The sequence below is a fragment of the Tenrec ecaudatus genome, chromosome 12, assembly GCF_050624435.1.
Source record: "Tenrec ecaudatus isolate mTenEca1 chromosome 12, mTenEca1.hap1, whole genome shotgun sequence".
Classification (NCBI taxonomy): Eukaryota; Metazoa; Chordata; class Mammalia; order Afrosoricida; family Tenrecidae; genus Tenrec; species Tenrec ecaudatus.
In genome coordinates this window covers 78,709,874-78,736,396 of record NC_134541.1, presented here as the reverse complement: position 1 = coordinate 78,736,396, position 26,523 = coordinate 78,709,874, and the positions used below count along the sequence as shown (strand labels likewise).

The window sequence follows — 26,523 nt, the reverse complement described above, 5'->3', positions numbered from 1 at the left end:
TAATCATAAACCTTTATTGCAACTACATCTCTAAATGTAATAGATAACATTATTTGGTTTATTGATTCCTTCATGGATCGAGATACATATCATGGGATAGAATAAGCAAGGTTTATGTTGCACATTAATTCTGTGCCTTTTAAAAGAAACAGATATAAATGCTGAAAGGTTTATTCACTGAAGTAAATATAAATGGAGTTTTAGTAGTACTACCCAGTTCTTTTAATTCCTTTATGTCTACATATCAAAAATTACCATAAAGGTAACCATTATCTCTGCATCATTCTTTGCACAATTCATTCTTTCTTGACTGATTTTACTGCCACTTTCAATTCCCCTTTTTAAAAAAAAGAAAGAAAGAAAGAAATGAAAATCACTTCCAACCAGTCAATTTTGACTCAAAGCGAACCTGCAGAGCTGGTAAAACTATCCCTGTGGATTTCCGAGACTATACATCTTTATAGAAGTAGAGCGCATCATCTTTCTCTCATGGAGTAGTTGGTGAGTTCCAACTACGGACCTTGCACTTCGCCACACAACTTAAAACCAGAAGGCCTCCTTCCACATTTCAGCTTCTATCTATGGCTTTGGTATTCAGTGGCTTTCATTCCCATGTAAATGTGCTGTTTCCTCTTTGATCCAATTGTCATTTCAAATGATTATTTTTTATTACATAGTGCGTAGATTTTTTCTTGACTATCCTTTAGTAGTTTGTTATTGATTGTATTGCATGATAATGAGTGACTTTGTGTCACCTATATATTTTTTCTATATGGAACTTGACATTTACCCTGAACCCTAACACATAAGTAGATTTAGAAGCTTCTGTGAGTTTGCAAAGTAGTCTCAAATTGTACCATATTCATTCAAATAATTAAAAAGGCATATTATTAAAGCCAGTCTCTTGCATAATCCTAGTGTCCTCTGTGTGTGTGTGTGTGTGTGTGTGTGTTAGGGTTTGATTTTTTGCTTACTTTTGGGATAAGTGTGTTGCTCACTGTGATAAAGAATTTACAAAATATTTCTTTTAGTCTAGAAATATATAAAGCAAACACAGTGTGATTTTTGCCTTGATGAGCTGTGGCTGTTGACTCTTTTTGAAGAGTTGCACCTTTTTCTAATATAAAGAGCCAATTGACCATTTCACTATGATTTATATTTTGTTTTCTATTAATCCTTTCATTGTGGTTTATATATTCTTATTTGGGACTTTTTATTTTCAATTACTTGTTTTATTTCATTGTGGAGATATATAAAACCAGTTATTGAACAATTTTTACATAATTCATTTGCATTGATTACAGGCATGAACTGGTGGTACTACCCTTTCTCAAATTATTCTGCCCTCATTATGGATTTCAATGAGTAGATGAGTTATATTTCTGTCATTTTTTATCTCTTACAAATAACATGGCTATTAAAATTTTTTATTTTATCCAACCAAATAATTTTATTGTTAATAAACAAATTTTTAAATACAGAAATTTTATTAAAATATGTACAACAAAACCCATGCTGATTCTGCAATTTCTGCAAATAAATTCAGTGACATTAATTGCATTCTTCATGTTGGACAGACTTTATCATTATTATTTCAGAACTTATTCTAATATTTTAATGTCTAAACTCAATGTTCCGAAAGCAAAAACTCATTTTCCTCCTCCATCCTTCACTCCCATAAACACTAATAATCATTGGATACTATTTGTACTATTCAAATAAATGAGCTCAAAAAGTATTTATATTTTATAAAGTGTTTGACTTTCACTGAGCATACTGTTTTCTCGTTTTAGCCATGCATAGGACACATTTTTCTTTTCCTTGTTGTGTACATACCATGCTTTCTTTATCCATTATTGGTTTTGGACATTCAGTGGCTCTTTGGCTATTATGAAAAGTGCTGCAGTGAAGTTTGATGACAAATTTCTGTTGGCATTCCTGCTGTACTTCTTTGAATATGTATACTCAAGATTGGGATTGGTCGACCGTATGGAAGTCCTATGTCAAACTTCTTGAGATTTCACCAAACTGGCCTCCACAGCTGCTGCATTATTTCACAAGGAGCTGCCAGAAATTTACGCTAGATTCAGAAAAGAACGTGAAACAAGGGATATCATTGTTGATGTTAGGTGGATCTTGGCTGCAAGCAGAGAGTAGCAGAAAGATGTTTATGTGTGTTTTGTTGATTATGCATAGGCATTGGACTGTGTGGATCATAACAAACTATGAGTAACATTGAGAAGAATGGGTGTTGTGGAACACTTTAATTGCCTTTATGCATGATGGGCCAAGAGTTTGTTGTTTGAACAGGATAAGGGGATGACGCACAGTTTAACATCAGGAAAAGTATGTACCAGAGTTGTATCCTTTTATTATATTTATTCATTCTGTATGCTGAGCAAATAAATGATCCAAAAAGTTGAACTATATGAAGAAGAATGGGGCATCAGGATTGCAGGGAGGCTTAGCAACAACCTGTGATATGTAGGCGACAGTCTTGCTTGCTCAAAGTGTGGAGGACCTGAAAGCACATGCTGATGAAGATCAAGCACTGCAGCCTTCAGTAAGGATTAAGCTCTATGTAAAGAAAACAAATCCTCTGTACCAGTAGGAAACACCATGATACATGGAGAAAAGATTCAAATTGTCCAGGTTTTCGTCTTACTTAGGTCAACAATCAATGCTCATGGAAGAGCAGTCAAGAAATCAGCTGTGTATTACATTGGGTATATCCACTGCACAAGACTTTTAAGATGTTGAAGAGCAAGGATGCCATTTTGAGGACTAAAGTTTATTGTGCCAACTAGGTCTCCAAAGGAACATGTGGGCAGAGTTTAATCAGGTCACAGTTTGATTAGAGGGCAACCAAAATTAATACTTTCCATTGCTGGCATCCCCTCTCTCTTCCTCCCTGGTGATCAGACCAGTGTGCTGCTGTTTGAACTAGTTCTTTGCTTCAACCATATGCTGCACTACGTGTGAGCCAAGCCAACCCATGGATCATGTCTCTAGAGCTTGGAGCTCTTTCAAGATCTTCGCTGCATTGCTGGTGCATATATCACGAGCTCAAAACATGTAGCAGTGAGTCGTTTGAGTTCTCAATTCCATCAGAGCCTGTTGACTGTTGCTGACCCACCTTGCTGTCTTCTGCCTGCGGTCCAACTTTGCCTGTCTTGCCTAATGGCAGAATCTGCTTTCTGCTTCCTTGACCTTGGACTGGCAGCCCATGTGAATTGAAGGACCTTCAGTATATTAACTGTTCCACAAAAGTGAGTTGAACTCAATGAGCCCTCTGTACTGCTGTGTGGACTAATTAGCCAATATATTACTTTTTGCTTTATGAATCTATCTAAAATCATAAGTGTCCTGTGTTTGTTTTTTTCTCAAGAACCCTGCCTGTCACAGAATGCCTGATCTAAGCCATGGTATTTTCTTTTATTTTTCCAATGATATTTTCTTTATTTTTTAAAACATTTTATTAGGGATTCATACAACTCATCACAATCCATACATACATCAATTGTGTAAAGCACATCTGTACATTCTTTGCCCTCATCATTTTCAAAGCATTTGCTCTCCACTTAAGCTCTTGGCATCAGGTCCTCTTTTTTCCCCCCTCCCTCCCCGCTTCTCCCTCCCTCATGATCCCTTGATAATTTATAAATTATTATTTTGTCATATCTTTCCCCGTCCGACGTCTCCCTTCACCTCCACCTTCTGTTGTCCGTCCCCCAGGGAGGAGGTCACATGTAGATCCTTATAGTCGGTTCCCTCTTTCCAACCCACTCACCCTCTACCCTCCCAGTATCGCCCCTCACACCCCTGATCCTGAAGGTAGCATACACCCTGGATTCCCTGTGCCTCCAGCTCCCATCTGTACCAGTGTACATCCTCTGCTCTATCCAGACTTGCAAGGTAGAATTCGGATCATGATAGTTGAGGGGGAGGAAGCATTTAGGAACTGGAGGAAAGCTGTATTCTTCATCGGTGCTACATCGCACCCTGACTGACTCATCTCCTCCTCTAGACCCCTCTGCAAGGGGATCTCCAGTGGCCGACAACTGGGCTTTGGGTCTCCACTCTGCACTTCCCCCTTCATTCACTATGGTAAGATTTTTTTTCCTGATCCCTTCGACACCTCGTGATCGCACAGGCTGGTGTGCTCCCATGTGGGCTTTGTTGCTTCTGAGCTAGATGGCTGCTTGTTTACCTTCAAGCCTTTAAGACCCCATACACTATCTCTTTTGACAGCCAGGCACCATCAGCTTTCTTTGCCACATTTGCTTATGCACCCGTTTGTCCTCAGCGATCGTATCATGGAGGTGTGCCCCCAATGATAAGATTTTTTTTTCTTTGATGCCTGATAACTGATCCCTTCGGAACCACATGATCACACAGGCTGGTGTGTTCTTCCATGTGGGCCTTGTTGATTTTGAGCTAGATGGCCTCTTGTTTATCTTCAAGCCTTTAAGACCTGAGACGTTATATCTTTTGATAGCTGGGCACCATCAGCTTTCTTCACCACATTTGCTTGTTCATCCGCTTTGACTTCAGCGGTTGTGTTGGGAGAGTGAGCATCATAGAATGCCAACTTAATAAAAGAAAGTATTCATGCATTGAGGGAGTGCTTGAGTAGAGGCCCAAGGTCCTTCTGCCACCTTAATACTAAACCTATACATATAGGCACATGGATCTATTTTCCCATCCTCATGTTTGCATATGTACATGTCTTTGACTAGACCTCTATAAATGCCCTTTGCTTCCTAGCTCTTTCCTCTATTTCCCTTGACTTTCCTCCTGTCCTACTATCATGCTCTGTCCCCACCTAGGTTTCAGCTATACCTCTTCGTTACCTTACCCTTGATCATTTCCTACCAGGCCTGTCACACCCACCTTACCACCAGTTTGGATCCCTTATTGTTCCCTTGTTCCTGGGTTTGTTAGCACCGTCCCATGATATTTTCTATTGTCTCGTGTGCATATAAAAGTTGGACACTGACTAAAGAAGACCAAAGAAGAATCAGTGCCTTTGAAATATGATTTTGGCAAATAATATTGAAAGTACTATGGATTTTCAGAAGAACAAACAAATATGTCATGGACGTACAGCCAGAATGCTCCTTAAAAGTGGCGATTACGAGACTTTGTCTCCTATACTTTCAACATGTAATCAGGAGAGATAAATCCCTGGAAAGGGACATCACACGTGATAAAGTAGATCAGTGGAAAAGAAGCAAACTGTCAATGAGACAGATTGACAAGGAGTTTCAATAATGGGCCAAAGCATAACAACAGTCGTGATGGGGCATTGTTTTGTTCTTTTATACATACCCTTTCTGTGAGTCAGAACTGACTAGGCCAAGGTACCCAATCGCAACTCAGTGGCTGATCAATTTGAACATCACTTCATCGTTGGTCATTTGCATATTGTCCCTGGTGAATGTGCTTTGTCATTTGCATATCCTCTGGCAAATTGTCTGTTCAAGACCTTTGCTCGTTTTTTGATTGGGTTGTTGGTCATTGTTACATTGTAGAGGATTTACAAATATACTGTATACTGATACGTGGTTCATGAGAAGCAAGTATTTCATTTTTATGAAGTTCCAAAATATGATCTATTTTGGTTTTTGGTGCTTTATTTTTTATATTGGATAATCTGTTAAGCACTAGGTCTTACAACTTCTACCTTGTATTTCTTATGAGAATTTTATGGTTTCAGTTTTCACAATTAAGTTCTTGAACCATTTTGAATTTTTTTTTGTATAGCAATGGATCTTAACTCATTCTTATGGAAACCCAATTTTCTCAGCACCATTTATTGAAAAAAAATTTTTCTCTTTTATTGGACTTAATATTCTTCTCCAAGTCAGTTGCCCATAGATGTATGGCTATATATCTGTACCATCTATGTTAATCTGGGTTGAGTAGAGAAACAAATTCATAGACACTCATATGTTCATAAGAAAGAGCTTTATATCAAACAGCAATTGTACATTAAGAAAACATCCCAGGCCAATCCAGATCAAGTCCCTAAGTCCGATATTAGCCCACATGTCTGATACCAATCTATACACTCCTCTTCAGACTCACGTTACACGTACTGACACCGAATGCAGGACAATCTCAGGTCAGTGGGTAGAAAGTCTTATGGATCCAGTGGCGGTATAAGCATCTCAGCGCTGACATGGGTCTCCACATGGCTCCTCTAGCTCCAGGGCTCTAGTGTAGCTGCATGTATCTTGTCATCAGGAATACGAAGCAGAAAGTGTGTTTGTATCTGGTCTACAGTGAGCTATTTTATCTCTGTGGCACCTCCAAATGAGGTCATCAAGCTGCGACCTGATTTACAGGCTAGACTTCACACCTTGCAAGTTGACAGGAGATTATGTAACCACCACACTATTCTATACCAGTGTGAAACTTCTAATTACTAAAGCTTTATAGTATGTTTTGAAACCTGGAAGCCTGAGTTTTCCTACCTTATTCTTTTTCTAGATTGCTTTAGCTCCTCTGGGTCCTTGTAAATTTGAGGATTGGCTTTTCCATGTCTTCAAAGATAATTACAGAATTTTAATAGGGATGGCATTGAATCTATGGATTGGTTTGGTAGAATTAACCTCTAAACTATATATAGAAAGCTACCTAATCCATGAACTGAGAATGTTTGTCCATTAGGGTCTTCTATATTTTTTGTTTGGTTTATAATTGTATAGAAGCCTATTATCTCCCTAGTAATTTATTTCTAGGTACTTTGTACTTTATTTCCCTTTCTTTTTCAGCTTGCTCAAAAATAATGTATATTTTAAACTTTTTTTTTTTTACAATTTTGAGGGGAAATAGTCCAGAAATAAGTAGTCCCACTAAGATTTATGGTTGATATAGTAAGTTAGAATAGCATTTTTCAAAGTGTGGTCTGGTAATTATGGGCGTTTCCATTAGCTGTAAAGTCAAATGTGTTTCACAATTGCACTAAGATGTTATTTAATGTTTTCATGGTGTCTTTCATGAGGGCACAATCTCGGAAACTCATATGGGCAAGTGTACTCTGTCCTTCTAGGATTGCTGAGTTGGCATCAATTCAATGGCAGTGAGTTTGTTTTGATTTCATGAGGGTGTAGTGGATTTTTTAGATGCTAGATGATGTGTGATATCACAGCCCACAGAATGAACAAGCAATAGGAACAGTCAGCTACCTTTTATTAAACTGTGACTATTACAAATTTGTAAAAATCATTTGAGAATTAAGATTAAAATATGAATGAATTTTATTGGAAACTATATAACAAATGGTATTTGTATTACATATTGTTCTTACTGGATAATTTAAGGAACATTAAACATTTTCTATTTTAATTTCTCATGTAATAAATAGTATTAAATATAGCTCATATAAACACGAGCTTCAGGAATTTTTCCTTTTATTCTTTTTTTTTTTTTAGTGTAGAGGGATCCTGAGATTAAAAGTTTACATAGAACCAGATTAGAGGCATTTTTGAAAGGTGTATAGGAACAGGATAGAGAGCACTTTTATTGCTGGTTCGGGATAGAAGAAAATTTTAAGCTCCTACAATGATCCCCTTGTGAGATAGTTAAGGTTTATTGTGCCAACCTGGCCTATAGGCGCATGTGGGATTGATTGAAGGGCAGAGATAAATGACTTGGTGAGCCTCACCTTTCTAGTTCTAAGGTCTCTTGCTCTCTGGTGGTTGGACCAGGGTGCAGCTGCCTTAGCCAGTTCCCTGCTTCAGCTGGCAAGGCTGACTTTCTGCAAGACATCCCTGAGGAGAAGCCACATGGACCTACCCTGATGCAGCTTTGGGTGCTGGAGCAGCTGTGTGGAGACCCCTACCAGCATGGAGATTCTTACATGCTCACTGGTTCGGCTTTCGCCCTGCAATCGGTGTCATTGCGTGTGCTTTGTAAGATTGTGAAGGACTTTGTGGATTGGTGTCAGACATATGGGCTAATGTTGGACTTATGGGCTTGGGATGCTTTCTGAATGTATACTTACCCTCTATATAAAACTCTCTTACATATATATGAGTTTCTGTGGATTTGCTTCCCTAGTTTACCCAGACTAACACCCCTTGTCTGAGGCTGGACAGTGTAAGAGGGCACATTCTGGCTGGAAACAAAGCAGAGGCAGCTATAGCAAATCTTGCTCTCCCCGGGATCTGGTTGGGCAGGTTCTGTTGCTGCTATTGTGGGAGGCACCCCTCCTACAGGTAGCTAATGAGTAACCTAATCTTATAGCTGGTAAGCAGGCTATCCAGGAAACCCAATGAAGACACTCTCTTCTGAGATGAAGTTGCAGCTTCGGTCTGATTTGAGGCTGGGTACTTTTAAAGGATCTGGTGGCTTTGTTGTCTTCTGATCCATGAGTGCGATCAGAATTTTTTTGTTTAGTAACTGGCTTTCAAAAAAATTTTTTTTGTCTAGTAGCACTCAAAAGTTTTCATCAAAAGGATGTCTAAAATAATTATTTTAACAAAGCAGGGTGGGTGGCTAATCTAACTGTGGTACTGTTCTTGTGGGAAAACATATTCTTTTTGTTTTGTTTTGTGATATTTGTAACAGTTATTAAACTATGGAAAATTTGTATCTGTTAACTCTTGATCTATTCATTGTTTCTTTCTTTGCAGGCGAAAGGGCCTGTGGTTCCGGCTGAGAAAGATACTTCTCTTTATTTTGGGGTTGTACATTGCTATTCCATTTCTCGTCAAACTATGTCCTGCAATACAGGCCAAACTGATTTTCTTGAATTTTGGTAAGTGCCATATATGGATTTTTCCTTTAATTTTAGTAATGCATTTTTCATGATGATGGCTGATTTTAGAAGGAGCCCTGGTGGTGTAGTGCTGACACGTTGGACTGCCAACTGGAAGGTCAGCAGGTCAAAAGCTCCAGCTTCTCTGAAGTAAGAGTTACAGCTTCAGAAACTCACAGCGGTAGTTCCGTCTTGTACTGCAGGGTTGCTGGAAGGCTAAGCCAGCATGGACTCAATGGCTGTGAGTTTGGTTTTGATTTTTGTGGGTATCTTTTTATTTTCTTGAGTTTATTTTACATATAGTAAAATGTAGAATCTTTAATGTGCAGATCAGATTTTACACACACACACACACACACACGGCAAGAAGTATTGCTACTACGGTTCCAGTTCATACATGCTTAGATTTATTCCAAACAAAACATATTTAAACATGTATCTCCAATTACTGGGTGTCTGCAAACAAGTTTTTCTAGTAATGCACTTGCCTTAGTCTCCTCAAGATACTGTCAAAATAAAGATCTAATCAAAACAGGCCTCTGAAGGGATCTGCTGGGCCAGTTAAATTTAAGGTAGACAGGTCTGTCAGAAGGTTATGGGAACTTGGCAGGTTTTTATAATTCCAAAGAGGTTATATTGGTAGATTTTTCTTAAAAGACACAGGATAATCACAGGGACTTATCATGAAAAAGTTTTAAGAAAATGGAAAAAATACATCAGTGAGGAAAAGTTTAAAAAAATTGTGTTAAGGCCTTTTTCACCATGACAGTGCATCTTCTCCTATTTTAAGGTCTGTCCTGAGAGAGTTTTTCTTGGGAAACTTTATCCCATTCATCCTACAGCCTTAAACGTGCCCCTTCTGACTTCTTCTTCTTTTAAAAAAATCATTTTATTGGGGGCTCATACAGCTCTAACACAATCCATACATCCATCCATTGTGTCAAGCACATTTGTACATTTGTTGCCACTGTCATTTTTGTTTCTTTTTAAATCATTTTATTAGGGGCTCAAACAACTCATCACAATCCATACATACTTCCATTGTGTCAAGCACATTTGTACATTTGTTGTTGCCAGCATCATTCTTAAAACATTTTCTTTCTACTTGAGATCCTTGGTATCATCAGCTCCTCAGTTTTTGCCCTTCCTTCACAAACCCCTGATAATTTATAAGTTATTATTTTTGTCATGTCTTACACCGTCCAACATCTCCCTTCACCTACTTTTCTGTTGTCTGTTCCCCACAGAGGGGGTTATATGTAGATCTTTGTAATCAGTTCCCCCTTTCTACCCTACCTTCCCCTTCCCCTCCTGGTATCACTACTCTCATTATTGGTCCTGTGGAGTTTAGCTGTCCTGGGTTCCTGTGTTTCCAGTTCTTATCTGTACTAGTGTACATCCTCTGGTCTAGCCAGTTTGTAAGGTAAAATTGGGATCATGATAGAAGGGTGGGGGTGGGGGCTTGGTGTGAGGAAGCATTTAAGAAGTAGAGGAAAGTTGTATTTTTCATTGTTGCTACACCATACCCTGACTGGTTCGTCTCATCCCCGAAACCCTTTTGTAAGGGGATGTCCAGTTGCCTACAGATGGGTTTTGGGTCCCCAATCTGCACTCCCCTTCATTTACAATGATATGATTTTTTTGTTCTTTGATGCCTGATACCTGATCCCATCGACACCTTGTGATAACACAGGCTGGTGTTACCACCGTCATTTTTAAAACAGTTTCTTTCTACTTGAGCCCTTGATATCACCTCCTTTCTCCCTGCCCTCATCTTCCCTCCCTCTTGAACCCTTGATAATTTATCTTTTTTTTTAATGTCTTACACTGACCAATGTCTTCTGACTTCTTTTTCATAAAACTCAAAGAACATGATTTGAATCTCTCAAAGATGCCAAAAACTTAATTTTAAATTTATCTCTTTAAACTTTTATTGGCATATAATCCACAGATCGTACAATCCATTAGTTCAGTCATAGCAAGAAGAGTTATACCACCTGGTTTGCAGAAGGCTGTGAATGATAGTAGAAGCCCCAATCCGATTGCATAGATTAAGCCTTTGGTGACTCCCCTCTGATTGTAGTTGCAGCATGTGAGTATCCCTGTAATCAGACAGAGCATTGTAAATTAGATTATCGGAAGCATAGTTGGGTTAAAATGTAATATTCCATCATTTAACCTCCCTTTTGACTCATTATAAAGCTGTTTCAGTTAAAATTAAAAATAAAAAACATGAATATACTGTGTAGCAGAGGGAACTCATTTTGAGGCTGACTTGGGGAAAATGTTGACCATATTGTTGAATCTATTAAAGCTATTGTTTTAGAAATATTTTGTCAGATGTACAATCTAGAAATTGTACAATATTCTTTGGAAAAGGACCCTAAAAGTATAGCTACATTGTTTTCTCTTAATTATGTTTTCTTTTGTAAAAGAAATGTCAGGTTGTATTTAATTTTTTTATTTGTATGGGATTATTCCCAGCTTTATCCCACTTCCATCAAGTCAGTTCCGACCCCGAGTTACCATATGGGACAGGGTAGAATTTCTCCTGAGAGTTTCAGAGATTGCAAATCTTTAAAGGAGCAGAAAGTCTTTATTCCCCGCCCCCCCCCCCCCACACACACACAGACTTGCTGGTGGGTCTGAACACTCTGACGTTGTCGTTAGTAGCTCAGCACCTAATCCACGGTAGCACCAGGGATCCTTGCTGACTTTAGTGAGAGTGAAGTTTTCTTGAGTTCTCTTGATTTTATATATTCCAATGTTTGGTTCCTTTTATACTGTTACTGAATTTACTTTGGAGAAGTGGGCAAAGGAAGCAAAAGAGGCAAACTTATGAAATAGCAAGTAAAGGTCTCCCAGGTATAAGGTTGATGGAAATAATTCTTTTCAGGAGTACATGAATCTAGGTCAAAGAAGAAGCCTTCTTGTGTTCGTTGTTTGCAGGCAGAACTTGGTGTTGGGGTCCGCCACTAGTGCAGGAAATATCTTAGAAACTTGCAGGGCAGCGTTGAGGTCAGAGACGACTGAAAATGTGATCTTCCTGAGGCAGTTGCTCGGCATGCTCTTTGGTTATGTGGGGCTTGTGAAGGGTGAATTTGAGCCTTTTGCATTTTGGATCTCTGGAGCTGCTGTGAAAACAGGAGGTGGACTGATAAAAATGAGGAAAGGTCAAGAAGAGGTCATGAGAGTTATGACTTGATGTAATGCAGCTGTGACTTGAGAAGCTTAAAACAATGGATGAGTGGAACTGAGGACAGGTGCATCAGAGACTAGAGCTCCTGCAGTAATGCAAAGTTCTAGCTTCTCCATAATCAAAAGTATCCGAAGTTTGGGACATTAAGCTTACAATCTCAGAAACTTTGAAGTTATTGACTTGAATGAATTTCTGCTCTTTATACCGGTAGAAGGAGAAGGAATAGCAAGGGTAATATGTAATATTTTGTAGATTGAAGATATGTTTTATATTTGGTGTCTTCTTAAAATAATTATAAAACTTTATTTAGTATACTGAAGTATTTGATTTTCTAACAAAAAAGGAGCATAACTTCAAGAATTTGTTGCTGTGACAAGTACAAACTTTCAAGGTGTTTTATTTTTCTATGCTTAATCTTAGCCAAAAGGCTGAGAAGAGATGGGGGTTTCATTTTTCTAATGTTAATGTCCCTTAGACAGCCTGTTCCTTCTAGAAACCTGCTTTCATTTACAGGTGAATGAAGCTATCAAGACTTGAACCTGAACATGGGATTTGGAGACATTCTAAGCGATGCGTGGCACATAATAAGTCTTAGCAATAGTGAATGAATGGATCATCTTCATACAGAATTTTTGGACTTCTTTATCCAAAGACAAAATTTTCTCTGCTTATTTCCCAACGAGATTGCAGGAACTCCAGACTGGAACCCTGGGTTCTCCAGTCTAACCTCAGTGGCACAAAAGAGAGAGTTCGCTAGGGTGGTGGCAGGTGAACGTCCCAGGGAGAATTTCTTCCTTACCTCTTTCCTTCCAAATGTGTCCTGCACACCCGTACAACAGTCCTTTGAAGGGAGCTTTTACTTTTAGTCAGTTGCCACTTTTTAGAAAACCTGCATTTCTGAGCTTCTTTTGGAAAGTTGCCCAGACGTCTTAACACCTTCCTGGGCGCAGTGACTGGGCATTTTTCTTTCTCTTTCTCTTATGACTTCACCCACCTAGATAGCTTCCTGGACCCTTTGCTCACAGAGACACATTCCCCGGCCACGCAACTGACCTATTCCCCCTTGCTACCCTCTGGGGCCTTCCTTCTAGTAGCAGTGATTCAGCTCGTTGTCATGTCCCCAACCACCTCTGTCTGGTAACAGTATTGAGGTTCTTCTAAGTACAGATCTGTGTTTGCTAGGGTACCTGCCCTTAACATATCATCATGGGTCCAGTAGGCACAATTGTACAGCGATAATAAGTAAAGATTATAGTAATGTCATAGAGAGCATGAGAGATAGAAGAGAGAGATTGAAATAATGGAGTCAGACACAATTCATAGTAGCAGTGCTTACCTCAGCCCTGCTTGGTGGTCCACGTGGAGAGAGAGAGAGAGATTTAATGCTAACCAAGGCTTTTATATTCTCTGGGGACATGCAAGCCCCCTAATTACAGGTGAAGACATAAGTCACAGGAAGGGGTTGTGCTATAGGTAATACAGTAATGGGGGGTGATCTTGGGGTATCCACGCATAGCAAGAGGAGGGATTGGGGGTATACATGTGGCAAGATGGGCGGATCCTAGATATAGGATGGCAGCCTAACTTTGGATGTCACAGAGCTGGTTTGACCTGTTCCCTGGCCCAACTGATAGAGATCATTATCAATAGGGTGCGAACTCCACCTAAAGGAACCAAATCAATGACTTGCAGGCCTGTCCATTGTCCTTAACAGCAGGGATGGGGGGCCTTCAGTAGTCTGGTGACTGGACTGTCTTCAGAGAGGATGTCTGTAAGCATCTGACCTCCTCCCACATTCTTGTCTGCCCACTGGGAGAAAGGACAAAATGTGTGGGGCTCTTTAATGTGCTTCCAAAATTAAAATGAATGTACACAGACCCCTGTGCAGGGGAATATGGTCAACAGAACTGCACATAGTAAGCAGGGCAGCTTTAGGACCACATGCTATGGGAGGTGTTAGGGCTGATATGAGTTTGCTGGGCTGTGACATGCAAGTATGCAGTGTGTGTGTGTGTGTGTGTGTGTGTGTGTGTGTGTGTGATCTAACAGATTTGTAAAGTAGGTGGGGTGTGCCTGCCATGGGGGAGGCATCTTAGTGGAGGACCCCTTGGGCAATGGGGGGGGAGGGGCAGGGCTACCATTTTGGAGAAGTGCATGGCTGACAGTGCTTCTGTCTCCTTAAAACCATATCTCTTACAGCTTGTACAGATGAAATTAGGTTAAAATTTAGCACCCTATCATTCGATCACCCTTATAGTCTATACATTTCTTCTCATTTTAAAATATTTTCTGCTGGTTTTTTTTTATGATGAAGTTTTTACAGGTTTTACTTTGTTATTCTTGTTAGTTTTTGTTTGCTTATTTGATTTTCTGTACTTGAAATCCAGGATAGGTAAATCTATGGAGACAGTGCTGAATTAATGGTTCCTTAGGGGTACGGCAGGGGTGTTTGGCGGAAATAGGGAGCTAATAACGATGAGCACAAGAATGAAGAAAATGTTCCGAAACTGATTGTGGTGATGATTGTACAGCTCTTCTTGATGTGATTGAATGACTAAGTTATATGATATGTGAATTATATGCCAATGAAACTATTGTGGGGCAGGGGTGGCAGGAAGCGGCTTTTGTTATAGTGATTGAAAGGAAGTATAAACCAAATATTCAAAATCCTCAGTAGAAATGTTTATTATAACTAAGTAGTTTCAAATATTTTTCATAATAACTAAAACAAAGAGAGACAGTTATTTCTCCATGTATTACCACATTATTTACTGAACACTCGAATGTGTGGGATCTCTCTAGATCATCCCTGTTGATGTTTGTAGAGATAAATGATGGCATGTCTAGAGGGTAGATAATGAAAAACATGGAGGGGCAGCCAAAAGTGAGCTGGCTTTGCCCCGCCGTGGATCTACATGTTGGAGCCTAGATGCTGGGTTGCTGGGCTGTACAATGAGGCTGATTGTGCTGGTATTACTAATAGATGATGAAAGTGCTGTGTCGCTCCCTCTATGGAGCATGGAAAGAACATGCCCCAAACTCCTGTCTGGCAGGTCTCTGAATCAGAGCCACACTCGGATTATCATGCAGAGACTGAATAGGACAGGATAGAACTGCCCCTGTGAGTTCCCAAGACTGTAACTCTTTATGGGAGTAGCATGACTACCTAGGAGTAAACTAGAGCAGGGAGGAGGATTGCTTATGATTAGGTGGAAGGTCTTGGCTGAGAAGGTGACATTGAGGAAGTGAGAGAGCTAGATGTCTGTGAGGGAAGAGATCGCAAATGCAAAGGCCCTGGGTGGAAGATGGACAGGTGCACCTCAACAAGCAGATAGCAGTACAGGAAGAGCTTTTTGTCACATGGCTATGCGAATTTTTATAGCGAAAGTGCTTTCTTTGCCAACTCGTCCCAAACCAGACTCACTCATGGAGTCAATTCTTACTCACAGTGACCCTGTAACACAGGGTCAAACTGCCCCAGTGGTTTCTGCGACAGTAACTCTATGAGAGTAGAAAGCCGTATCTTTCTCCCTTGAAGAGACTCGTGGTCTTCAACTGTTGACCTTGTGCTTAGTAGTATAACTTGTAAACCACTGTGCTCCCAGGGCTCCTCTTTTTTAGCCAAAGAAAATGGTTAACAGGAATATGACTTCCTTAGAGAGCCATTAACTTCTTTGTCATTGACCTTCCAGGGGTGGCCATTTTATAAAGTGAGTGAAGCCTACATCCAGGTTCTCCCCTTCCCGCTTTTTTAAACTCATTTCATTTTCAATTAAATATAAAAATTTTGTTCACCACAAACAATACGAAGAATGGGTATATTAGGAAAAACTAAGCTTCACCCTTCACACACACACTCTGTCTCTGTCTTTTCTTTCTCTTTGAAACCAGTGTTAAGAGCCTGCCATGTATTTTTCTATATCTCTCTCTAAGCCACACAATGGGTGTTGGTATTGGCATTGATGTTTACAGTTAATACCATAGTTATACCACAGTTTACTCAACTGGGGCCCTAATGGCATACTCTCTGCTCACTTTAAGATTTGGTTGGGTCCGTCAGTAAACCTTCACTCGACTCTGAGTGGTATTCTGCGGATCCATCCATTTCCTCTGCCCATTCCTCATTGTCCACTGGCTTTTCTTTGTTGTGACAACACTAGTTCTAGCCTCCAGTCCTAGCTTGTTTGAATAACTTTGACAGAGCGACTAGCCGCCTCTCACATACCAGTTCATCATCCAGGCAGCTTTCTATATTAACTTTCCACATATATATCTTCTCACCCTTTGAACAATTTTAGTGTCTAGTCTTGCCCATACTGGAAGGATGTTGATGATCTCAATGTTCCAATTGATGTTGAGGGCCCAGCTTATCTAGCAGTGTTGTATTGGGAAAGAACTTAGCTTTTTTTTTTGAATGCTTCACTCCAGGTGTGTATGTACATTAGATGTCTGTTTTTGTCCATCCACTCCCACTAATCCTGATTTCCACCTCTTTGTCTCTTACAGTGAGGGTTCCCTATTTCATTGACTTGAAGAAGCCTCAGGATCAAGGTTTGAATCACACCTGTAACTATTACCTTCAGCCAGAGGAAGATGTGACAATAGGTGTTTGGTAAGTTTGAGATAACCAATTCTGAGATTTATCTAGAAGGCAGTGTGTCCCTGTGCGGTACTGACATTGTCTTAAATGTCAGTCTCAGGTGCTTGACGATCTTATCTTCACCAATACCTTTTTCTTTCTTTCTTTTTTTAAAAATCATTTTATTGGGGGCTCATACAACTCTTATCACCATCCATACATACATCAATTGTGTAAAGTACATTTGTACATTCCTTACCCTCATCATTCTCAAAACATTTGCTCTCCAATTAAACCCCTGGCATCAGGTCCTCATTTTTTCCCCTCCATCTCCGCTCCCCCCTCCCACATGAACCCTTGATAATTTATAAATTATTATTTTGTCATATCTTTCCCTGTCTGACATCTCCCTTCACCCACTTTTCTGCTGTCCGTCCCCCAGGGAGGAGGTCACATGTAGATCCTTGTAATCGGTTCCCACTTTTAAACCCACCTTCCCTCCACCCTCCCAGTATCACCACTCTCACCACCGGTCCTGAGGGGTTCATCTGTCCTGGATTCCGTGTTTCCAGATCCCATCTGTACCAGTGTCCATCCTCTGGTCTAGCCAGACTTGCAAGGTAGAATCACCAATTCCTTTTTCAAAGGGAAACCCAAACCAATGCCATCAAGTTGATTCTGATTCCTAAGGCGCCTCTAGGACAGAGACCGGCTCCCTGGGGTTTGAGACTACGTCTTTACAGGAGCAGACAGCCTGGTCCTTCTCCAGCAAGAGTGGCTGGTGGGTTTGGGCCGTTCACTGTGCAGTTAGCAGCGCAGTGTGTAACCAGGGACTTTGCCACCATGGTTCCTTTTTCCAAGGCAAAACTCAGCAAATTCGATAAGAATGGTGTAAGATTTTAAAAACAGCAACCAACATTATTCTGAGGTTTTCAAAAGTGCAAAGTCTTAGTTTGGGAACTGGATGACTTTTGTAGTGAACTTTATTTCAAGGGGGAAAAAAACCAGGAGGAAGAGAAAATCTAAGCACAGAATCACAGACACATGTTTGATGTTCATCTTTTCAGGCAGACAATTTTCTAGATACTGAAAACAGTTTGATTTCTTCTCACATCTAAAGCTTGTTGGCAGTTGACGATGGGGTAACATTGTTATTATCTTTACATTTACCTTTTGGACAAAATTTAAATTAGACTTAAGCTTTGCAATTTTTAATGTATCTCCTTGAAGTACATTTTAGTGGGTTTTTATTTTCTTATAAGACAAGGAGGTGTTTCCAAATAATGGAATTATTGTGCGAGATTGACTAGCATCGCTGTGGCCTTTTCATTCTTCTCAGAAGCAACTCAGAATCCGTGCTCTTTCTTCCACTGGGGTTACTTGTCAGGAGCTGTGTAGTTTCTTTATGCTACCCAGAAAAGCACTGTTTGTGAGGAGCTTTTAAATTAATGATAGTAGCAGCAGTGTTGTTTGAGAGGAAATGCAGACATTTCTAATTAGGCCAGGAGGAGAGGTCATTGTCAAGAACCTGAAATGAGAATGTAGGGCTTTATTCTTTATTGGTGCAGGAATTGGATTAAGTTATTTTTCTATCTTGCTTGAACACTTCAGTATTGTCTTCTTTCAAACACTTAATTTGTTTTTGTCAGAGCTACTTATTAGAATTCAATGAACTTTTGTTAATGTATGTGTTTGTACTTTGAAAAATTGGGGTGCATCAGGATTTTCTATTCAAATAGGGCAGTTTGAGAAGTGTGTATGTGATATTTAGTCTGAACAGAGTACTTAAATTATAATAACCCCCCACAAAAAAGTTGTAGTAGTGACAATGATAGAAAGTCTCAAGGTAACGGCAAAAATGTTGTGTGTTCATTGGGAACCTGCTGCACTTAATGACCTGAGTTAATTCAGCAATTCTAGATACAGTTGTGATTGTAAGTGCTGTGGGAACATGTGGTACAGAATCGCATAGTGGGCCTGTGGGTGAACAGTCAGCTCTAGTTTACCTTCCTCGCCTATCTATCCAAACTTCCCGAAAGAATGATCCAGAACATTTTTTTTTACCGTCACCTTCTTCTCAGCTGCCCATTTGTACACATGAACTTTCTTCTTAGCAGAAGGAGAGAGACGGCCCAGGGACATGGGCCCTTATATGGAATCCCAGCTTTGGCATAAGATGGCCATGTCAGCTCCCAGCACTTTTTAAATGTAGCTTTCTTCCCAAAGGCTTCAAATTGTATGGAAGCAATCATTATAATGGTGAGAACCCCCCCAAAAGGTAATTCTCACAAGGATCAGCCTACAATCCCCTCCTAGGGAGACGAATACTGGAAAAGTGGGTGAGAGGTAACGGAGAATGATATAAGATATGGAAAAAATAATCCATAATGTATCAAGGGTTCATATGGGAGGGAGGGGGAGGAAGGGAGGGGAAAGAAATGGGGAGCTGATATCAGGGGCTCAAGTGGGAAGAGAATGCTCTGAAAATGATGATGGTAGCATATGTGCAAAATGATTGACACATTGGAGGAATGTATGGATTGTGATAAGAGATATAAGAACCCCTAATAAAAATATTTTTAAAAATTTTTAAAAAGGTAATCCTCTTAAAAGGATCAGGGGTAATAGAAATGAGATGCTTAAACTTAAGAGCTAATACACTTGTTGGAGTTTTAAAAAGACGCTTCTAATGCAGATCCTTCCAAGTAATTAACAGTATATAATTTGACCTGAGTTAAAACTAACTTGATGTCTCTCAGAAGGAGGTCTAGGCCAAACGGAACTGAGGGCATGGCATGGTATGACAGCTGTCATACAAGGGCAAGAATAACCTGCTTCTAAAGGGATATGGTTTTCAGCAATTATGGTCTATCTGTATCAACCATAATAAACTTGGGAAGACTCTTGCAGAGAAAAGTAGCTCAATGATTTGTAAGCAAGAGCCTGGAAATCTTGCAAAATGTTTTACAGCAATATAGTGTTATGTTAACTTGCTCTCACTTTGAAAGTACTGAACCAACCCTACTTGCAATTAGTTCTTCTATATAATTACCTTCTATTGCTGCACATGCAGCTTCTAAAATCCAATGATAAAATTCAGTTGTCTAACTGAATTCATTCCAAATTCATGTGCGAACAACGAAAATTCAGGAATCTAAGCATGTCTTTCCTAGAAGAAATATTGGAAAATTAAATCATAGGTTTGGAGGCCTAGTAATCACACTTAAAAGTTCACTTTTTCAAGACTTTAACACACAGTTAACAACTCTATATTGTTGAAGTACACCCTAAAACATCTAAACAAAAATAAATACAGTACATTAAAAATAAAAATATAATACAGTAAATAAAATTTGACTTATTTTTCATTGTTTTGTTATTTAAAAACCTGTAGACTTAAGCTTTGGAAATTTTAATGTATATCCTTGAAATGCAATTTAGTGGGTTTTTTTTCTTATAAGACAAGGTGTTTCCAAGTAATGGAGTTATTATACATGATTGACTAGCCTTAATCAATGATACACTAACATGGGCTCACGTTATAATTGCCACCGGCACTCTCACACACAGTAGAATGAGCCTGTCTTTCATAGGCTTGTGGCACAGCAGTGTCCTTTCCTCCTCCGTAATGAAGGCCTCGTTGGGTGTTTTTCTGCCCACAAAAGTCCAGTCTCATCGCAGTTGAGCACTCACTGGGAAAGCAAACCCTCAACCTCCATGTATTCCACAAACTCAGCCACGAATCCATCAGCCTCATCTCTACTTGCATTCGCCCCTTCTCCGTGACTTACTCCACTGTGTGTGCCTGTTCTCGTTTTGAAATTTTCATACCAGCCATAACTGGCTTTGAAAACTTTGGGCTAGTCAGCACTTGCTCCGCAACATTTTCAAACCGTCTTCAAGTTGTTTTTGATTTATCTAAATTAACAGTAACCTTCCAACCTCTTCTGTGACCTGCATTCTTTGATTCATGGTTAACAACATCACACCTTTTGCTACGTTAGCCACTTTAATCACAGTTTCCGTCTTAAAATGTAGACAATGTCGACTCAGCCACCAAATCAGACAGGCAGAGACCGGATTAAAGTTTCGCAATGATTTCTTTAACTTGATCATGACTCACAGTTTTCTGCTTAGCTTCACTAGCTTTCTGTGGCACTATGGTTACCGTATTTTACACAAACAAAGTGCAAAGATAGCACAGTGGTTAGCACATGAATATGCAACGGCGCCACATAAACATAAGCATCACCCATTTGTGTCCTATGCTACACTTGACACATGACTCTCTTGGCCCATGGTTTGTTTGTTTTTTCATCTTGAGTTCTGAGAAAAGCTATGAACACTGAGGTTGTGTTTTTATAAGTTGCTGTTCAAGCCTGAAGCCATTCCACAAGTGAATTGTCAATGTGGTTGAACATGCTTGAGCCTTTTTTTTTTTTTATTTAAAACCTTAAAAATCCAAACTCATTGCTGCCAAATAAATTCTAACACATAATGACTCTGCAGGACAGGGTAGAACTGCCCCTGTGGAGTTTGCAGACTGTAATTTTTCTTTAAGAGGAATAAAAAGCCAAGTCTTTTTCCCACGGGGAAACTGGTGGATTTGAACTGCTGACCTGTGGTTAGTGGCTCACCAGGCTTACTTTCTTGTACTAAAGTAAAGCTAAATAAGAACTGAATTATCCACAAATTCTTAAAGACACTTTTTAAAACAGATCTCATTTGTAATTCAGAGGCTTTAAAATACACTTAGGAGATTTCCAGCAAAGTGACAGGCTAGACAGGCTCCCCTAACTTTACATAACAAAGACATTACAACCCCTCCACTTTACCAAACACAGTGTCCTTCTCCGGGGACTGGTCTTGCCTGACAACATGTCCAAAGTACATGAGATGAATTCTCTGGATACTTGCCCCTGAGGATCATTCTGGCTGTATTCCCCCAAGGCAGATCCATTTGTTCTTCTGGCAGTCCATGGTACTTTCAGCATTCTTCACTTATCTTCATTTAAGAGCTTATGTTTTTAATAGGAAACCCATTCATGACCCTATTGCCGGATAACTGCTACTACTACAAGCTTTTATGACCCAGAAAAGCCCAGTTTGTGATTAAGAACGTGTTCCAACCTTAGTTGTTTTAAGTGTTCCATAAAATTTGGAGTTAAATAGGTAATTTTCCTAGTAATAGGGACAGTCTGCCAGTTTACTGAACTGTCCCCTGTTGGTTAACCTGGGTCTATTGCTATGTGACTTCACGAACAATTCCAGTTGCAGTCTTAATTGTAAGTGTAGAAAGAGTGTATAATTATTCTCCTTGCCTTTGCTTCTGTTTCAAGGCACACTGTCCCAACTATCTGGTGGAAGAATGCCCAAGGAAAGGACCAGATGTGGTATGAGGATGCCTTGGCTTCTAGCCATCCTATCATTCTGTACCTTCATGGAAATGCAGGCACCAGGTAAGGAAGGGGAGACAGCAGGCGGAAACCACAGAGATGCATCTATCTACACTGTACAGCCCCTTTTGAGGTGAAGGGTGTTAAGACCAGCAGGTGTAGTCTCGCAGAATTCAAGTATTAACCCATTGCAATAAGGGCGTGTGCATTTGGGCATCTCGAGAACAAAAGGTAGTGTGATTACAGGATTTGAGAGAAGGGTGGGCTAGGGTAGAGTTTTATGTGAAATTCAGTTGCAGCAGTGTTTCCATAATCGGGTCTGGTCTACAAGTGGACCAGGTCTTACTACTTTGAGAACCACAATACTAGATAAAAACCAAACCAAACTCGCTGCTATCCTGTCTGTACTGACTCATAGTGACCCTCTGGGTTTCCGAGACCGTAACTGTTTACAGGAGTAGAAAGCCTTTCTCCTGAGGAACTGCTGGAGGTTTCCAACTGCAGACCATGTAGATTACAGCCCAACTCATAATTCCTACACCACCACAACTCCGACAATATTAGATAGTATCGGGAAATTGAGTCTAGAAAACCCTTCTCTGAAACTCTGCACAGGGACTGGAATCATGGCTGCTTCTCTCTGCCAGAGTGACGTAGACCCTCAAACATGAGTTGAGTGGGTGTTCCCTTCTTGCTTATATAATTCCCACCAGCAAGGTATTTGACACTTGGAGCTTTTAGAAAACATTAATTCCAAGTGACTAAGAAAGTCATAGTCATTGTCACACAGAGAAGGGGACTTAATGGTGATGTACAGCTACATGTAGCAGCTGAGGAACTGTGATCACCATTAAACTCTGCAGCTGGTCTTCCAGGTTTTTTATTCTAGGTTGATGAACATGGGGCACATTTTCACTTTCTTAAGATGTACCTAGTTTGAGCAGCTTTTACCTATGTGATGACTCCAGTGTGCAGACATGTGAAACCTGAGCCAATGTCATCCTGCAGTTGCATAGGGGGTGGAGGGGAGTGGGTGTCCACAAAATGCTGAAAAGGGAACAGTGGTAAACTCGGAGAAAGAGTGGCTGCAGGTCCAGGAAGACCAATGAATAGATCCCAGCTGAGTAGTCATAAAAAATGAATTGTTTTAAACTTGCACCTACCACCATGTGGTTAGACTAATCATTATAAATTCTTTATCTTGAATGTAAAACTAGTAGAATCGGTGTATCCGAATGGCTGGTTTTGGTGCATGAAGTCTTTGCCCAATTTTCTTCCAAAGACTTTTCATGAATAGGTTTAATAGCACCTCCTTCAGACCACACGCTGTGGGATCACTCAGGGTCCTGCAAGGAGGAAGAGTAGAAGCTGGGGGGAGGAGCAACCACGGAGGAAATCCGTGCTTGGAAAACCATCTCAGTCAGTGATGTTTTGTCTTTAAACTTTCTAAGTGAATTGGGTATGAATTTACGTATCCGATCATCATCTGATCTTCACTTTTGTATTCAAGAACCCAAACAACCTGTTCTCGCCGTCTCCCTCTTAGGATATTGCTCTCCCTTTCATTCAAAATTAGACCTGTCTGCCCTTGAGTGTGCATCATATGGTATGAAAGCCTTTGCAGACTTTATTTTTGCTCCCATATCAGTGGTTTCTTACAACGTTTGGCCTTTTCACTCAGCATAATGTCCTTCAAATCCATCCAGGTCATGAGGTGTTTCACAGTTTCGTAGTTACTCTTTAGCAGTGTCCCAGAGTTTGCTTATCCATTCTCCTACGAATGGACACTTACGTTATTTCCTCCTCCTTGCTGTTTTGAAAAGTGCTGCGATGCACATGGGTAAGCATATATCTGTTTCTGCTGGATTTCTTCCTTCAGTAGGGTGTACGCCAACTAGCACTGTTGCTGGGTCATATGATATTTCTATTTCCAGGGAGACTTGCTTTCCACAGTGGTGATACTGCTTGACAGTCTTACCAGGAGTGTCAGAGGGCTCCAGTCTCTCTGAGCCCCCTCCAGCATTTGTTGTTTTTGCTTTTTTGTACTTTGCTATAAATGCCAGTGTGTGGTGATAGGTATCTCATCATCGTTTTGATTTGTATCTCTCGTTTCACTAATGATCTTGAACACTTGTTCTTATGTTTGTTGGCCACTTAACTGTCTTCTTTGGTAAACTGTTCATGTCCTGTGCCCAGTTTTTGTTGGGGTATTTGTCTTTTTTTTTCAATGAGGTGAAGTTTTCTATAGATTTTAGAGATTAGTTCCTTATCTGATATATCATTACCAATCCCCCCCCCGATTATGGGTTTTCTTTTTATTCTTTTGATGTACGTCTGTCTTATTTTTAAGAGGTCCCAGCCATCTTATTTTCTTCTGCTGTGTGTGCATCTTTCATTCTCATAGTATGTTTATGCCACGTATAAGTGCCCTTAAATTTGCCCTTTTTTTTTCATTGATGATAATTATAGTTATAGGGCTTACATTTAGGTCTTAAATCCATCTTGAGTTTGTTTTTGTTTATGTATCGAGGTATAGGACCTGTTTCAATCTTTTGCAAATGGAAGTCTAATTTTATCACCATTATTTGCGACAGACTAGCTCTTTCCCATTTAATGTTTTTCCACCCTTTGTCAAAGATTAGGTGGATGGATTTATTTCTGTTTTCTCTTTTTTTCCCATTGGTCTGTGTCTTATTATACCAGCATTAGGCGGTTTTGACTATCATGGCTGTGTAATAGGTTTTAAGGTTGGACAGTGATAGGCCTCCTACTTTGTTTTTCTTTAGTAGTGCTTTGCTTATCCCCGGGTCTTTTTCCTTTTCATATAAAGTGGGTGGTAATCTTTCCATCTCTATGAAGAATGGTGCAGGGATCTAGATAGAGATTGTATTATATTTGTATATCACTTTGGATAGTAGATGCTGCACCTTTTTAATGTTACATATAAGAACCAGCACGGAACCAGCCAGCATAGTGCAGGGTTGATGTGGTACTGTGGGCCAGGTTGGCAGATGAGGAAAGGGCACATAGGCAGAAAAATTAAGAGAACTATGCCTGGGCCTTCATGAAGGGAGCAGCATGGAAGGAGTGTCTGGTGGAGAAGGGCACCAGAGCACACTCAGACACACTGAAGAGCAAGGGCAAAGTCATGGCCTGTGTCCAGAGATAGACCAAGTGTGTACTTCCCAAGTGTCTCTCATCTCTGTTGGGGTTCTCTTTTGCTTGTCAAAGAGTAAGTGATGATGATGGTAGCTCTTGCTATTGTTAAAAATAATCAAAACCACCAAAAATTTGGGCATGAGCTATATTCCAAGAAGTTACCATATACCTTCAGGTAGCCCATTTTGATTTCAGAAAAAGAAATGGCTCAAAAGAAGCTAGCTACAATGGGGCTTAGAAGAGGATGAATTGTAGAATATGGTTAATCGTAACATGATTGATTGAATTCTACCCTCGCACTTTCACTGTGATCAGGGATGTCAGATTACATGATCATCTGTGACCTTCCATCCCCCACAGCCATGCCCCAGTGTGACTCTTGGCCACTGAAGAAGTTCTGTTAACAGTTACTTTAAAACAAAAACAAACAAGCAAAAAACACACCTTTTTATTATGAACTAGATGGGTGATTACAGATGAGAGCAACAGTTTCATCATTTAAAAAAACATTTTATTGGGGGCTCTTACAAATATTATAACAATCCATAAATCAATTATATCAAGTGAACTTGTACATAGGTTGCCATCATCATTTTCAAAACACTCTCTTTCTACTTGGGCCCTTTCACATCAGCTCCTATTCCCTCGTGAACCCTTAATAAATGATTTTTTTTTCATATCTTACACTGCTGTGTCCCTTCACCCACATTTCTGTTATTTGTCATTACTGTCAGCTCCTCCATCCTCCCCTTCCCTCCCCATACCCTTATGATATCGCTATCCACATTACTGCTTCTGAGGGGTTTTCCTGTCCTGCATTTCATGTGTTGGAAGCTCTTAGCTGTACCAGTGTACGTATTCTGGTGTAGCCAGATTTATGAGGTATAACTTGGGTCAAGATAGTGGGGGGAGGAAGCTTCAAAGAACCAGAGGAGTGTTGTGTGTTTCGTTGGTGCTATACTAGACCATGGGTGAATTGTCCCTTTTATATGACCCTTATATGAGGGAATGTCCAATAGCCTACAGATGGTCTTTGGGTCTCCACTCTGACCCCTCTCCTTCACATTGATGTAATTGTTTGTTTTTGATCTTCTGATACCTGATCCTGCTGATAACCTCCTGATCACACAGGCTGGTGTGCTCCTTACATGTGGGCGTTGTTGCTTCCCTGCTAGTTGGCTGCTTATTTAACTTCAAGTCTTTATGACCACAAGCACTATATCTTTTAATAGCTAGCCACATCAGCTTTCTTCACCACATTTGCTTATGCACCCATTTTGTCTTCAATAATCCTGTCGGGAAGGTAAGTATCACACAGTGTCATGTTATTAGAACAAAGTGTTCTTGTGTTGAGGGAAGACTTGAGTAGAGGTCCAAAGTTCATTTGCTACCTTAATACTTTTAACACATAAATATATGTACA

The 26,523-nt window shown here is 40.0% G+C and overlaps 1 protein-coding gene across 1 annotated transcript in view; it reads left to right on the top strand.

The window, feature by feature from the left end:
- Positions 1-26,523, top strand: part of ABHD12 (abhydrolase domain containing 12, lysophospholipase) — a 119,381-nt gene that overhangs the window by 75,598 nt on the left and 17,260 nt on the right. Inside the window, exons 2-4 of the mRNA XM_075564187.1 lie at positions 8,643-8,767; positions 16,473-16,578; positions 21,885-22,004. Of these exons, the coding sequence (XP_075420302.1) occupies positions 8,643-8,767; positions 16,473-16,578; positions 21,885-22,004 (351 nt within the window). The remainder of the gene's footprint in view (positions 1-8,642; positions 8,768-16,472; positions 16,579-21,884; positions 22,005-26,523) is intronic.